Source organism: Pseudophryne corroboree, chromosome 2, assembly GCF_028390025.1.
Source record: "Pseudophryne corroboree isolate aPseCor3 chromosome 2, aPseCor3.hap2, whole genome shotgun sequence".
NCBI lineage: Eukaryota > Metazoa > Chordata > Amphibia > Anura > Myobatrachidae > Pseudophryne > Pseudophryne corroboree.
In genome coordinates, this window is record NC_086445.1 from 160,402,244 (window position 1) to 160,418,241 (window position 15,998).

At 44.2% G+C, this 15,998-nt stretch overlaps 1 protein-coding gene across 1 annotated transcript in view; it reads right to left on the reverse strand.

Annotated features, from left to right (window-relative positions):
• FOXO1 (forkhead box O1) overlaps positions 1–14,870 on the reverse strand; it is a 61,620-nt gene extending 46,750 nt beyond the window's left edge. Inside the window, exon 1 of the mRNA XM_063951908.1 lies at positions 13,936–14,870. Coding sequence (XP_063807978.1) covers positions 13,936–14,487 — 552 coding nt within the window. The 5' untranslated portion in view covers positions 14,488–14,870. The remainder of the gene's footprint in view (positions 1–13,935) is intronic.
• Positions 14,871–15,998: the final 1,128 nt, after the last annotated feature.

The following is a 15,998-nucleotide window of genomic DNA, read 5'->3' on the forward strand; positions in this document are numbered from 1 at the left end:
TAGGTGTCCGAGATCTGCACAGTGTGCTAAACTTAAAATCAGACATCACCTGGGCGTAAAAGCTTATATCCAGGAAACACTGAGCCTATCGTTTGAGGACAGCAGATTTTGAGCTCTCATACACAGTACTGCCATGGTCATTACATCGCAATGTGATTCACTATTCCACTTATAATAAATGCACATTTACCCAGCACTTATATTGTGTACTAATAAAAAGGAAAAAAATTGTTCTGCTCCTGTCAGACAAGTGATAGCCTGGCATAGCTGCAGGCACAGGTGCATATGGCCACCTTTAAGAGGGGACATAAAAAAAAATAAAGACACCTAATGTCTCAACATTATAGAGCTAGCACACCACAGGTCTATGGTGGTCACCCAACCAATCTTCAAAAAGACATCCCTTATCCTCACAAGGATCACTGGGACAATGACTGGAGAAGCAGAGCAGGAACAGTACAATGCAGAATGAATCTACAGTACACCCCGATAAGCAGTTACTCAGGATTGCCCGTAGTGTTACTGCAACGGGCTTCAGAATGTCCCATCTGAGCAGCATAATACCCCATCTGTCTGAGCTGCATTCTGTTCAGGAGGACAAACGCAAACTGAAGACTCGCGCTCATTACCTTTGCTCGTGTCATTGAATAGGCAGATTAAGATTTTTTTTGCTTGCATGATAATCTGGGGGGGGGAAAGTTTCTTTTACACAGTTGCTCATTAAAGAGTCACTATAACCTCTGTTCTACCAGTGGGCACTACAGCCTTATATTTCCTTAACTGACCTTATATAGCTTAATGAACCAGATCATATTGTTATTATTCTGTATTCCCCTTTAAGCAACACAATCCATTTGGCGTGCTTGAGAAAACTTTGTCATACTTGGTGATCTAATCTGTGGCCTTTTAGACAAGCTATTCCAAGCAATGCTAATGCTTCAGAATTTTGAGCCTTACAACTCTGACACTGCAGACACAGCCTGAGGGTAACCTGCGCTCTCCCTTTTCGGCATATTGAAACAGAGTGCTTGATTTATATTGTCCGTCACACAGAAATTGTATACATTATCTAAATATCTTATACCAATTTTTTTTTAAAATGTTTTATGGACACTTTTTCCATTAAAACAAATTAACTCTGTAAAACATATTACGGAATTAAATGATAGTTTTTTTTTCTGTTCTAAGTACACATAAACAGGTCACATTTTCAGGATTTCTCTTTGTTGAAACAGGTGGGAACATTACTGACCCAGCAAAATAGATTGACTCACATATGCATGATTATAGAAATCCAGAAAACATGACCTGTTGGGGGGGTGCTTGAGGACTGGAGTTGAGAACCACAGTGTTAAGTGCAATCATGAGAACACGCATTAATATAGTTCAGAGGAGTGCACGCTTTGCGTAAGGAAATACCACACGGAACCCTACATGTTTGGCAAACCTGTAATATTAAAACGAGACTTGTCTCACAAAATAGAGAGGTCAGAAAGCAAGGTGCCGCTTTATTCCCCATAGGATTCCTCTAAATCCAGTTGTCACAGTCCCTGCCAGTCACACACCATCTCACATCAGACTGCCACAATATTACTAAATATGCCAACTGAGGGGGATGTTGCTACTTTCATCCACTAATAATGTGCATGCATCACTTCTACTCCAGCCCTAGGTGCAGATGATCTTAGTCTCTAGGGCAGGCATGTCCAAACTGTGGCCCTCCAGCTGTTGTGAAACTACATATCCCAGCATGCCCTGACACAGTTTTGCTGTCGGAGAATGCTAAAGCTGTGTCAGGGCATGCTGGGATGTGTAGTTTCTCAAAAGCTGGAGGGCTGCAGATTGGACATGCCTGCTCTAGGGCTTTGACCAAGGTTTTAAGAGCAGAGGATACGGCTGTTATGGGGTCTGGGCTGCCTCCAGGGCCTGGCCCTCCCCCTGTACCCAGTTACAGTGGACATTCTTACAGAAGGCACCTATGCCACTTGCTTATACCCTTTTTCCACTTATGAGCACGGGTCACAGCCGGGAGCCTGACACGGGTGCTACCCAGCTGCGGCCCGTGCTCAGCCCCCTTTCCCATCAGCAGTCACCAACCCGGCATATTGCCGGGTTGGTGACGCTGCTAGTGATGCGGCAGGGGCTGCGCTTGGAGATCACATGATCTCCCAGTGCTGCCCTTCCATACAGTGTAAACGGGAGCCGTGTCGCATTGACACGGCTCCCGTTTACACTACAACCCTACCCGGATCATTCCTGTGTCCTACCCAGGTATTTACCCGGGTAGGATTCACGGGTTACTTGATCCGGGTTTTTGCGGGGGGACCCTTTTCCACTTGCAAAAAACACGGGTAAATGTGCGCCCCCGTGCATTTACCCGTGTTTTTTGAGCTAGTGGAAAAGGGGTATTAAAGGTGCATACACACGGAGAGATTTTGACTAAGAGATTGTGACTGAGCGATTTCCCTTGAACTGGCAGTAGGAGATTTTGACTAACTTTACCAGAGATTTTGACTAACTTTTCCAGCTATTTTGGCTATGGGCGATTTTGGCTAACTCATTCAAGCAAGGGGATGCTTTTTCTTTCCCAGCGACATAGCCAAAATTGACTTGCCTGCACAGTCTATTTTTAGCAGCGATAGCGACCTGGCGGGGACGCGCATCGCTATCGCTGGCTGTGTACACATGGAGAGATATGCACTAACTTTCTGAGCGATTTTGACTATATAGTCAAAATCGCTCAGTTATATCGCTCCGTGTGTATGGACCTTTAGTCTCCAACTATTCCCTCCAGGAGTAAGAATGCAGACACACACTTAGGGCCAATAGAAAGTACTGGAGAGTCATCCATAACACAGTGTAGAAAATACTACATAGTTACCCATAATACAGTGTTAGTAGATCTTTGCAATCTTTAAAAAGTCTAGCAACCCAACTGGAAACCTGTAAAGTGAATTACTGCAAAACTGTTACATAGATTTTTCTTTCAAGCATTAAATTGTCATAGGACCCTACATCAAGGGAGCCTAAACAGGTTTGGTATGGATTACTGGCGAGAAGGATGCCGGCTGACAATATTCAGACATTGGCATCCCGCCCGCCAGAATGCCATCAGCGGAGCGAGCGCTAGGAGTCTCCTTGCGGATTCACCAAGCTGCGGGCTCGGTAGCTCGCCACAGGATCTATTCCCACTCTATTGGTGACGTGGACACCCACGAGTAGGAATAGCCCTGTTGTGCAAGGATTCCAGCTGGCGGCATTACCGGCTGATGGGATTCCGGCGTCTGTATCCAGACAGCCGGTAAATTAAACGTATAAACAGATACTAAATACACATAAGAGCACACTTTATTTCCCGTTCATTTGTAAAGCTTTTCCTCAGCTTTTGTGTTCGCTGAAGTCCCCAGGACCACAACCCCCATCTGCACTACTAATATTCTGCTCTGCAAATAGCAGGAAGTTTGAGAGGGAACAGGGACGGGAGGGAAGGAGGAGAAGAGGGAGCAGATAGGACCAACAAGTGGCAGTTGTTGCTGCTGCTTGCCCTGTGCAAAGGGGGGGTACACACAGGGAGAGATGCGTGCTGAGCAAGGGGGGACCGCTAATTTCACCCAGCGGGTGAAATGTGCGATGTGCTAGATTGTGCCTGCATGCAGGCCAATCTAGCACCGGTGATAGTGTCGTGCGTGGCTGCGCATCGCTATCTCTGTGGGGCATACACACGAGAGATCCGTGCTTAAAATCTAAGCAATCTAGTCAGATTGCTTAGATTTTAAGAACGGATCTCTCCGTGTGTACCCCTCTTAAGGCCCTTGATCTCCCAGACAATTGCCTTTATCCAAATAATAGAAACGTACAAGCTATTTATTAATTGTATAGCTGTACTCCAAATAATAGCAGTTGCTGCTGAAGGCCTTTGCCAAGTTAGCTAAAAGATAGGAGGCAACATGGGAGGAATTAGGGCTAATTGCAAGGGCAAATACAGGAATCCTAAGAGGGGGGGGGGGGGGGGGTAGTCCAAATGTTTGGTTTTAGACTGTTGCCAGCCCATGAAGGGAGCATAATAAGCATATAACACGCTGTATCTGCCCCAAACAAAGCGAAGTTTATGTAATACAGTACCTCAAACATATACAGGACCAATGATCATGTGGTAAGCCACTTAGCAAATTTTCTCTCTGGTGTGGTATTTGAACACTCCGACCCATAAACACACACGCACAAACCTGTTAGAAAAACTACTGCCACTGGGCACATGCAAAAGCTCTACTTCTCCCTTTACACTGCATGTAGTGGCCGCTGGCCATGCTGTGAAGATGGGAAGTTTCCGGTCAGCTGGAACCCTCCCCTGTGTTTTCCTATGTATTGGATGTGTTATTGTATTGCAAATGTAGCTGGTGGTAGTATAGGTTTACAGTAATGGATATGCTGAGGTGATCACTTGGTATCCTACCTGAAAAGGACCACAAAACCATACCATCGAGATTTTCATACATTAACTATATGAAGACATTAGTCAGTGTTAATTGGACATCCGACTGATGCTCTCATAGAACTGTATAGCCATACTGTTACAACCAACAAACGTACCCTAACAGGATCTTATACGGGATGCGTTTAGCATCCTGGCTGTAGGAATGCAGTCGGCATCCCGACAGCCGGAATATTGTATGTATTCCTCTTTTACCAGGGAAGTAGCAACAACTGCAGTAATTGGAGTGGCCGCACAATCACTTGGCCATGTCCCCATAGATAAATTAACCCTTTCTGCTTTAGTGCAAAACAAGCTGAGCAAACCAGCTAAACTTTATAAAGTATTGGTTTGGGCGCTCAGGAGGCTGTGGGCTGAAGTGTGTCCCCCGGCTGCATGCACACCCAAATGGAGCAGCAATTGAATTGCTGCATTGGGCTCCATCTAGTGGTGGCCAGAGAGACCAACAATTATATAAGCCTCATCATGCCCTAAATAGCAAATAGGTGGAGATCATTCTTGTAACCAGCGTTATCTGAAATATGGAGCCGGATCCCACCATGTCCTGTTGATTTTCACTGATGTATTTTACAACCCAGACATCTTCAGAAAAGCTCTACAGAGCATTATTGAAGAAACTGGAAAACTTAAATCCTATCCACACAACAGGCGCCACTACAATCTAGTAGGATGCCATCCTTAAACATTAATTGGCCATAATATATAGGGGGTTGAGGCAGCTAAATACGCAAATTGGTAGGAAGTCACAGGCAGACAGAATGATTCAGAGTTCATTGACACAGTCAGAACTAGTTTTATTAAAAAACAAAAATCATCTAAAAATAAATAAATAAATAAATAAATAAATAAATAAATAGGCTGTGAAATAAACAGGTAACAATGTGGATGACCTGTTGTGGGGAAGAAAAAAAAAATAAAAAAAATAAAAACATTCTGCTCCGATACTCATCTAACAAAATACTTAATACTACAGAAGCCATTATGAAATATACTATACTACATCTAGAATTGCATTTTGCAACCACCGCTGCAAATGTAACATTAAACTGACTCTGTGGCATTTCATTCTGCAGCGAATGTCTGACTACATTTGTGAGACTGCAAGGCAACATTTCTATGCCTCATACAGCATCCACACCTTCTACAGGTAGAGGAGAGTAGTGCATTAGACCAACTTGGAATAAAATGCAGAAATGACCGATTATTATAGTAATGGAGCACATACACGGTGCAATTAGCGCATGCTATTTGAACTTTAAAGTTCAAATAGCACGTGTGTGTGTGTGTGTGTGTGTGTGTGTGTGTGTGTGTGTGGTGTCACTTGCGATGCGCGCTCCCGTGAAGACCATATCGCAAGGCAAAAAAAGTGCAGGCAGGTATTTTTGTACTAGATCGCATACATTACATTGTAGTGTAGTCAAAATCGGATGTAGTTCAAATAGCATACCCCACTTAGTCCAAATCGCATAGCACACGTTGTATAGGCTCCAATCGTACCTACTGTAGCACAAATAGCACTGTGTATGGGCTCCATTAGTCCTTATGGAAAATATTCAGTATGAAAATCTCACAGCATGGCCAATGAAACTATTCTTTTTCTTCAAGACTAATCTGGCAGGGAATGCTGGGATGTGTAGTTCACAACAGCTGCATAGCCACAGGGTGGACAGGCCTGTTCTAGAGCTTCTTGAAGAATTTCATAGGGAAAAATAATGGAGGAGGACTGAACACAGATAAAACAGTTACCGTACACAATATTATGCTTGTGTTGCTCTCATGGGCTGGAATCACCACAAATACAGGAGGAATAAGGGATTAAAGATAACTATTCAACGAGATTTCACGCGCAAAACACACACACACACACCTTACTACAAATTCATTACTTATTTTATTGTAAAGATATACTGCCACATTTCCAGCTAAGAAGAATAGCTTTCGGCAAAATACAAAGGGCAAGTCTTTTACAAGTGGTGCATACACACTGGGCGTTTTTGCCCAGCATGTATGCACAGCGATGATCGTGAACATCGCTGGCAGGAAAATAGCTCAGTGTATACTCACCAAGATATTTTCCGTGTGCCCAGCGAAGTTCACGGAGGGGAAGCAATTTCCACAGTAGGAGACTGTGGAAGAAAAAAAAAAAAAACAACATCACTCCTAAAATATGATCAGACACAGTGAAGCACACGTTCACACACTAACAGGAAAACAGGCATGCTGGAGCAAGCTGGATTTATTAATCCAGCAGTTGTAGAGCAACAGGTTGTAAATCCCTGGCATGATACGAGATAACACCCTAACAGACCCGCAGCCGCCCTCACTCCCACCACCCCCAAAAGATCGTCAAAAGTCCTGGGGAGGACAGCCATTAGCTGGTTTCAGAGCAGAACTTTTGCACAAGCACATCAGCTGAGATCTTGATGTGCCAATTGTAAGTTTTCACATGCAATTAGAAGTAGGAATCACTTGATGTATTACAACATACGTAATCATAGACAGAAAAGCGTCCTTTTATCACAGCACATACTGTACATGTACACTCTAACGAGAGGAGACACAACAGCAGAAAACCCCAGGGATATCCAATGAGAAACTGCAATGAATGCTGTGCAGAGTCTCTGGCTCACCACACCAAGCCTGGGTATTTGCATATAGCTTCCAACTGAAGGATTATTTACTCACAGGTTTAAAAAGGAAAATGGTTTATTTTCATGGATCATTCTAATATTGTGCATGGTAAAATAGTTCAATTGAATTGGGTCTTTGCTGCAAAAGTTGTGCAAACGTGTGCTCGGTAGAAGGCTGACAGGGGAAAGGGACGTTAATACAGCAGCCGGCTTTTGACATTTACTGCTGGGAGAATGTGAACCTTTCATTCCGACACATTTCCTACACTATACTAAATGCAGTTTGGTTGCAAGGGGTTACAGCACCTTTTTCTGCAGTTACCTGGGTAACAGTTTCCATAAACATCCCACGCTGCGCATAAAAAAAACCTTGTAATGAAAATAAACTGACAATGTCTCTCTGCTGCAAAAAGTAGAAGTGTATATTTTAATATTAAGTATCGTACGCTATAAAACTTACTCCACGGTCCTACGCCAGTAGCAAGAAGAGGCAACTTTTAATGGGCTCATGTCCCAGTGAAATGGATATTAATACAGCGGCGTGGGCCATTTACACAACTAAAGCAAGTTAACCAATTACATGTCACACTTGTGTGTCAATACAATGCCCACTGACCTACATATTTCAAGGAACCTTTACTGACAACCAAAGGTAAGCAAACAAAATTAAATAAATAAAGAAAAGAAAAATTAAAGCTCATCTCCCCTTATGTGTAAAGCTAAAGGGCCCCATACACTAGAGCGATAATGGCCGATTTCGGGCATTCAGCCAGATATATCGGAGGAAATTGGGCATTTTGAAGGTGTTTCCGATCCGATCCGCGTTCCCGTGAGCATCGGATCGGATCCTCCAGATTGAATGTGCTGCACATTCAATCAGGTCCGACCTGGGGGCATGGCTGGGATCGCCCAAGATACATTGGGGTCAATTCTATTCTCCAACAGATGAATAGTGCCGGGAGTTTGCTCCCGACGCTATTCAATTCAGCTCCAGTTAAGTCGGCGATGGCCCGTTCTCGCCGACTTAACAGGTAGTTTTGTCGGGAGAACGGGCATTCTCCGACTTAACTACCCGCGGCGATGCGGATTCCCGACAGAATCGGCCTTGCGCCGGCCGCACTTTTGTCGGGTTTCTTCTCTCATCCCCCGGGGATGAGAGAAGAATTCCCGACAATTGATGGTCAGTCGTCACTGTATTGAATAGCACCGGGAGCAAACTGCCGGGGTGATCGCCTGCGATATGTGGTCACATAAGTGTACGGGGCCTTTAAACGGTTTAGAACAAATGTTGATAGTTATGATGTTTAGCTGATGGGAAGGGGGGGGCTTACAGTATTCAAAGTCATTTTCCCTTAAAGCAGACTTAATGTTGTGGAACTACATGTACCAGCATGTCTGATGGGAAGGCATGATAAGACTTTGTTCCACAACAGCAGGAGTTAGCTAGGACAAATTAAAGCCATTAGAGCTGAGACTTCTATTTAGCTTTGCACAAAGCTGGAACTCAGACTAATGATTACTCATTAACAGTAGTCAGCCTACAATTCACTCCCACACACTATATTAGTTCATGAACACTTCAAATTGGGTTCAGGTTTAAAGCTAGAGAGTCTCCAATCCCAAATAAAAGAGAACCACCGTGTGAGTAACCTATGCAAATATTACATTTGTAGAGGGCGATTCATCTGAGTTTTGGGGCATTAGTCATATTACAAGTGAAGCTAGGATTATTCACATCTGCCACAGTTGTGGGTTTCTGTCAGTCTGCTCCACCCCTGCCATTTCCTCTTCTGAACCCGGCATGGCCTGCTTTTATCATCCTCTCTGTAACATGCACCTCTGCTCACTTCTCTTATAGTAAGAGGAGTCTTCAGAAGGAAACATGGTGACAGGTTTATCAATGACAGCATGAAGAAAAGATCAGAATCACTTTGATAATCTGTAGCTCATGATATCTAGTTAGCCCCAATGACCATGACAGATGCTGAGGTACACACCTTGGTGATGGTTTCCTGACATACTGTTAGTTAGGGGTCAGTGTAGCTCAGTGGTTCCACAACTTTAGAATCACGGCACCCTAGAGTATCAGAATATTTTTTCAAGACACCCCTAGCCTAAACATTTCTTACTGAGAAATTTAGAATGAAATATGAAATTAAGTAAATTATGTTTATATATTATCCTTAAGGTGCATACACACTGTGCGATGTAACCTTGCGATTTTTACTATATAGTCAAAATTGTAAGGAAAGTTAAAGCAAAATCGCACCGTGTGTACACAGCTTGCAGTACCGCTGCGCGGTCCAGTGGGATCGGTATAGCAAAAAAAAAATAGACTGTGCGGGCAAATAGTCAAATTCTTACTATTTAGTACAAAAGCCCAGATTTATCAAGCCTTGGAGAGTGATAAATAGCACGGTGATAAAGTACCAACCAACCAGCTCCTAACTGTCATTTTTCAAACACAGCCTGTAACACGGAAGTTAAGAGCTGATTGGTTGGTACTTTATCACCCTGCTATTTATCACTCTCCAAGGCTTGATAAATGGGAGTCAAAATATAGTATAGTCAAAATTGCACATAGCCAAAATCGCACCGTGTGTATGCACCTTTAGGTTCAATTGTGTGGTGAGGGACAAGATTTGCTTCTGTTTGTCCACATATTTTATGATTGACAGCCAGCAGCAGGGAGTTTGCCTATTGCATTGACGATAAATAATTTGAATTGGTCCTGGATCATCAACCCAATCATCACCCCAGGGTGCTTAGGCACACAGTTTGGGAACCACTGGTGTAAGTGTTCAGGCTAGCACCCTCCACATAAATGAGTGAGGAGGGCATATTTTAATTTTGAAGGGCAAAATTTTACACAGCTACAGTAGTAATATGTCACATATAAAATTTTGCACTTCAAAATTAAAATATGCCCTCCTCACTCATTAGGTGCAGGGTGCTAGCGTGAACACTAGGTGTAGCTACACCTGTAAATCACATATTGCCGCCAAACCTCTCACCTGGTCACCCATTGTGCACTTATTGCATTATACTTTAATAGCTACAACTATTCATAATGTACAATTATCATTAGAATTTCCCCCAAGACAGTTTTTATATTACAGCAAAAAAAAGGGGGCTGAATTAAGAGTAAGAGAGTAAATTTGGAACAAATAGTACAATCAATTTTTCATCACTTACTAGTTTTTTTTCTCTTTAGTGTCACCCAATGGTATCAAAGATACCAGCAATGACAAGTGTAGCTGATCTGAATAATAACAGACAAGTCACACAGTCTATTACGTAAATCTGTAGAATACTATTAATAGTACTAACCATACTAAATACCACACTTCTTGGTCTATAAGCAGCCGATAATTATTCACCCATTAATTATCTCGCCGCATAAAATAACTGAATCGCCCCCAAGGAGCACAACAATATCGAATATGATGGTTTTCCGTATTTGTAAGTCCATGTGTCAGTGTAACTAACAAGAAACCACATACAATAGCATGTACTGCATTATGTAACAATGAAAAGTCCACCCACCCCCCAAAAAAAACCAACACCTAATTCTGAGACCCAGCCAAGGATCCAGAGATCCACAGAACCCTTGCATTATGAGATGTTATAATATATTGCATTATAAGACTACACAGAAGTGATAAAGTTTCCAGTCACTATCTGGCTTGTAAAATGACTACATGAAAACAAACCTGTAACACAGATCCTATAAAGATTCTGAACTGTCAATATGTGTAGCAATGGCCGCAGAACACAACTAACACCCAGGCTAGATGACACCAGCTTTGTGTACAAAGTGAATTGCGCAAGATGATCAGTAAACGTCAAATTCATTTCTCCTTGAACCCACCTATCTCAAACATACAGCTAATTTTACTTAATCCATTCCTTTAATATACATGTGGCATTAGAACACTCACATACTAATTATTTTCCATTTAGGATCTCATTAGTTTTACATTATTTCTCGCCAGCCCCATTTATTTCTTTTGTAATTAAAGCTTCAATGTAAGCTTAAGCCTTCATTTATAGACATAATTTTATGATGTGATTTGCAAGCGAATCTTCATGTCATTACAGGTTGCGGGACTGACAAAACGCTCTAGTTATTCTCCGTTTTGCCAGCTCAGAAAAAAGTAACTGCTGGGCTACGATACAGTTCACCCTCCTGGCAAAAAAAAAAAAAAGACAATTTGCTTTTGTCTTGTAGATGGCGTGTGAAGTTTAATCCTTGAAGGAATTTGGATAAAACTTTTGCATGAAGAATTTGGCTATTCTTCTGGGAGAAGAACCTGTTGCATAGGAACCAGTGCGATTTGGCGATGATACAGGTACCAGACGCTGGCACTACTTACGTCATCAGTAAATAGATATTTCCCCTACATGAAAACAAGAGAGACGTCACTTGTTTTGGAAAGGGCGACTTGCGGCAAACAAATGGCGCAAACAGACCAATGGGATCCAAGCACTAGTCAAAAATGCCTCAATGTCAATTATTTACAGATGAACCTGTAAAATCACTGAAGACACCAGAGAACGCACTTCCATTTAAAATATCATAGTTCTGGGTATCAAACTATTTGGAATGGAATTCAAATCATTTTATTTATTTATTTTCAAACCACAACATGTACAGAATACTAAAACAGATTTTTGTTTTGTCTCCTCAAATTGAGAGCCTAAATAATTGACCAACAAATAAACAAGAAAACACTGCAAAAGTCTTTAGAGACCAGTGTGCAATGCAGTCTTGTACATATGGGGGGGAATTCAAATGTTTGAAATATCAGTTGGGTGTCTGGTGTTCCTGTCTATTAGATAGGAAAAAACAGACACCCAACTGACTATTCAAACATTTGAATCTCCCCCATGGTCTTAATAAAAAAAAAAGGGACATTTACCCCCAACTTCAACAATGAAAACAGAAACATACATGTAAGCATGGCATATGTCGTCAGAATCTAGTCCATGGATCAGTGTTTCCTAACATCGTTCCTCAAGGCATAACAACAGTCCAGATTTTAAGTATAGCCATAGTTGAGCACAGGTTACTTAAGTAGTACTGCAGTTATTTTGATCTAACCATCTGTACTCAAACATGGATATCCTTAAAACTTGGTCTGTTAGTACACCTTAAGGACCAAGGTTGGGAAACCCTGCCATTCATAATTGTTGTGGAACGTTTTAAACAATATTAACAGCAATGTGAGAAACTGAGATTTTTATATGCTGACTTCACAAGGAAATAAGCAACAGGTGTCGGAGCTTTGCTTGTGGGACAATGAGTTATGAAATAATGTACAGGGGGAAAAAAAAGGTATGTCATAAAATATGAATGGAGGGATGGGAAAGGGGTCTGGAGGAAAAATTTTGACCACATGTGCACAAATCTGATTTAGGGGTATTCTGCTGTTTCAGAACAACCAACCTTGTGGATATATCTCCCTCTGCTCTAAATAACGGGGTTACAGTACTGTCACACTGGTGTCCGAGTAACAAGTGCCCAAAATCATTTACACCCACACTGCTCATTATCATTATCCTGTGCCAAAGAGGAAGGTCTAGTCCAGAGAACAGATGTATCACAAAAATAAGCAGTCCCTCTTCCGTCCATTTAATTGAATGCTTTGCACAAATGGTATAAATAAACCGTTTCGGAGATAAGAGAAAATCGTCAAAGGAAACCCTCAGGGGCAATGCAATGATACCTGGCAACAGTTCATTTAAGGCCAGAAACGCATGGAGGTGACGAGAACAATTTGCTGAAACATTTTTATATGTTTGTTTGTTTTTATTAAGAGGCAGCCAAAGTATTTTGAGACCTAACTAACAGACCAATAAAATAAAAAAAAACTTTGCACAACATTTTTGTTCTTTTTTTTTTATATATATTCGGTGCATTATGATCAGACCATTAATATACAATAACTTTACTATAAATTAAAGGATCGCCATTCTCTACTCTACTAAACTGGAAACCTGAGACTCCGCTCTTCCTCAGGATGAACTCTGAGGAAACAGACAGTGGAGAGAATCGGTCACTACACAATGTAACAAGGAGGGGGGGAGGGGGGGGCACAACAGGGTCCTGTTGCATGTGCCCCCTCTAGGTGTTCAGTATCCATGCAGAAGCATTGCAACTCTTTGGACCCTATTCCATTATATTCAGCATTATGGGAATAGCCTCAGTAATCAGCCCTGAGCTTTGGAGCCTGTCTAAGAGCTGCACAGACAGGGTCCCCAGAGTCCCATCCAGACCAGACACAACCCTTTCAGGTTCAGTCACACATATGCATCTCACAGTCTGCCACCAGAGCTCCCAGAAGGAGACCTCTAGGTGACTGCACTTTGCAGGATATCAGCAAGGAGTATTACCTGAAATGCTTACAGGGGAAACTGACACTCAAGTGCTGGTTGTGCACCAGGTATTTCACCAAGTGCCCCAGCTTTGTGTCATCATCTCATCTACCCTGCCAACATAGGCCCTAATACAAACCTTACCTACCCTGCCACCATGGGCACTGAGCCACCCCTCCCCTGCCACCATAGGCTCTGATCCACCCGTACCCTATCCTGCCACCATAAGCACTGATCCAGCCCTCACCTATCCTGCCACCATGGGCACTGGTCCACCCGTACCCTATCCTGCCACCATAGGCACTGATCCACCCCACCATGTGCACTGAGTCACTACTCATCTATCCTGCCACCATGGGCACTGACCCACATGATCTCCTGTCTACAGGTCCCAAATAACTTTGCAGCAATGTCCCAGCCCCCTGCCCTGCTCACCTTCCAGCCGGCAGAGCTGTTGCTGTCCCCCTTGTCCTTGAAGTAGGGGACACTCTTGACCATCCAGTCGTAGATCTGGGAGAGGGTCAGTCGCTTCTCTGGGGAGCTCTCTATGGCCTGGCTGATCAGGTCGGCGTAGGACAGGTTTCCCCAGGCGTTGCGGCGGGAGGAGCTGCTCTTGCGGGGCTGCTGGGCTCCCAGGGGGGACGGGGAGGAGGCGGGGGACAGAGCAGGCACACCTGGAGGGGCATGCAGGGCTCCAGCCTGGGAGTGCTGCTGTTGCTGGGGGTGCTGCTGCTGCAGCCGGCACTGGAAGTCCCCGCACACCCCCAGCGCCTCCGCCGGCTCATAGTCCTCGCTCTCCTCCAGCAGGCTCATAAAGTCCACATTGCCCGCGGCGGGCTCCGGCTGCAGCGAGGGGGCCGGGGACGAGTTGGCCGAGTTGCTCGGGTTAAACTCCGGCCGGGGAAGGGGCCAAGTGCACGACCTGGGCCGGGACAGGGGCTCAAAATCCGGGTCTATGTCCACCACGGGCTGCGGGGCTTCTGCCATGGCTGCTCGAGCTCTGGAGGGTCCCAAACACCCGGGGGCTGCGCACTGACGAGAGACAGAGAAAGTTTCAGTCACTTCATGAGAGCGGCTCCGCGCCTGGGGCAGAGAGACTGCGGCACCCCGCGCTGAGGCCACCCGGAAAGGTGCGTCACTGGCTGGGACAGCGCTAACGCGGCTCCTCGTCCGCCGCCTGTCGCTGAGCGTCTGAGTGACTCCGGGCTGCCCCCGGCAACAGGCTGCAGTTTACTGGAACCCACCGTGCCGTGTCACGCGCCGAGAGCCCGCCCACCCTTGACAGGGGGGAGGGAGGGGCGGCGGGGGAGTGGCCGCTCTGACAGAGGAGAGCTGGGTCTCAGCCAATCGAAGCTTCTCGTCGCTGCTTCCTCCCCCTCCCACCTCGCCTATCCCGGCCGCTGAGTAGGCGGGGCGTGACTGTGAGTGACACAGGGGGTGGGTGGACCCGTGCGCTGCTGGGCTGCTGCTGTGTGTGACTGGGAGAGACATGCAATAACCCCGAGTGTGGGGTTTGTTTATGTCCAGTCCGTGCAGCGTGTCTGCAGCGTTGTGTAGCACACACACACACACACACACTCTCTCTCTCTGCGCTATCCAAAGAGCACAAAGGGGAATGACACTTGCAGATAACGCTGCTGTTATTTGTAACCTCAGAGATGAGCACGCGTGTTTCCCGTGATAATAACAATACATTCCTATCTACCTGCTCTCTGTGCTCTCGCTGCTGCTTTCATAACAACACCTGGCTCTAACCAGATAATATAGCCAGGACTTACATATCATCCGTTACCTCACACATATACAGCTGTAGATATATTATGTAGCTATACACTTTATGTAACTATTATACACTTTATGTAACTATTATGTAGCTGTATATATTACGAGCATCTAGTTCTGTATTATTTAGCTATACAATCTAGCGATTTATTTATATTATAAAGTTATACAGAGCCGGCCTTAACCTATATGATACCCTAGGCAAGTTTTTGGCAGGTGCCCCTTCGCACCACCACTAGTTCCACCTCTGACCCTGCACCCCCTTTTTTTTGCAGAAAAGTTGGGCGTCTTTTTGCCCTATATGCATCGCTATTTAATCAGCAGAAGCTGCTTGTGCATCCTAGCCACATAGTAATGCAAATAAGCATTACTATGTGGCTAGGATGCACAAGCAGCTTCTGCTGATTAAATAGCGTGGCATGCCTATATTCTGATTGTGACTGTACTGTATCTGCATACGAAATGCTACGTTACAGTGATTTCCAGAAATACACTGTAACGTAGCATTTTGTATGCAGATACAGCCGCAGTCACACACAGAATATAGGCATGCCGCATATCATTTTAATCAGCAGAAGCTGCTTGTGCCCCTAGGCATTCCAAATGCCCTAGGCATTTGCCTAGTTTGCCTATGCGTAGGCCTGGCTCTGTAGTTATACACTACATGCATCCAGCTATTTGTGTTATGTAGCTATACCCTTCACATGTATACTGTG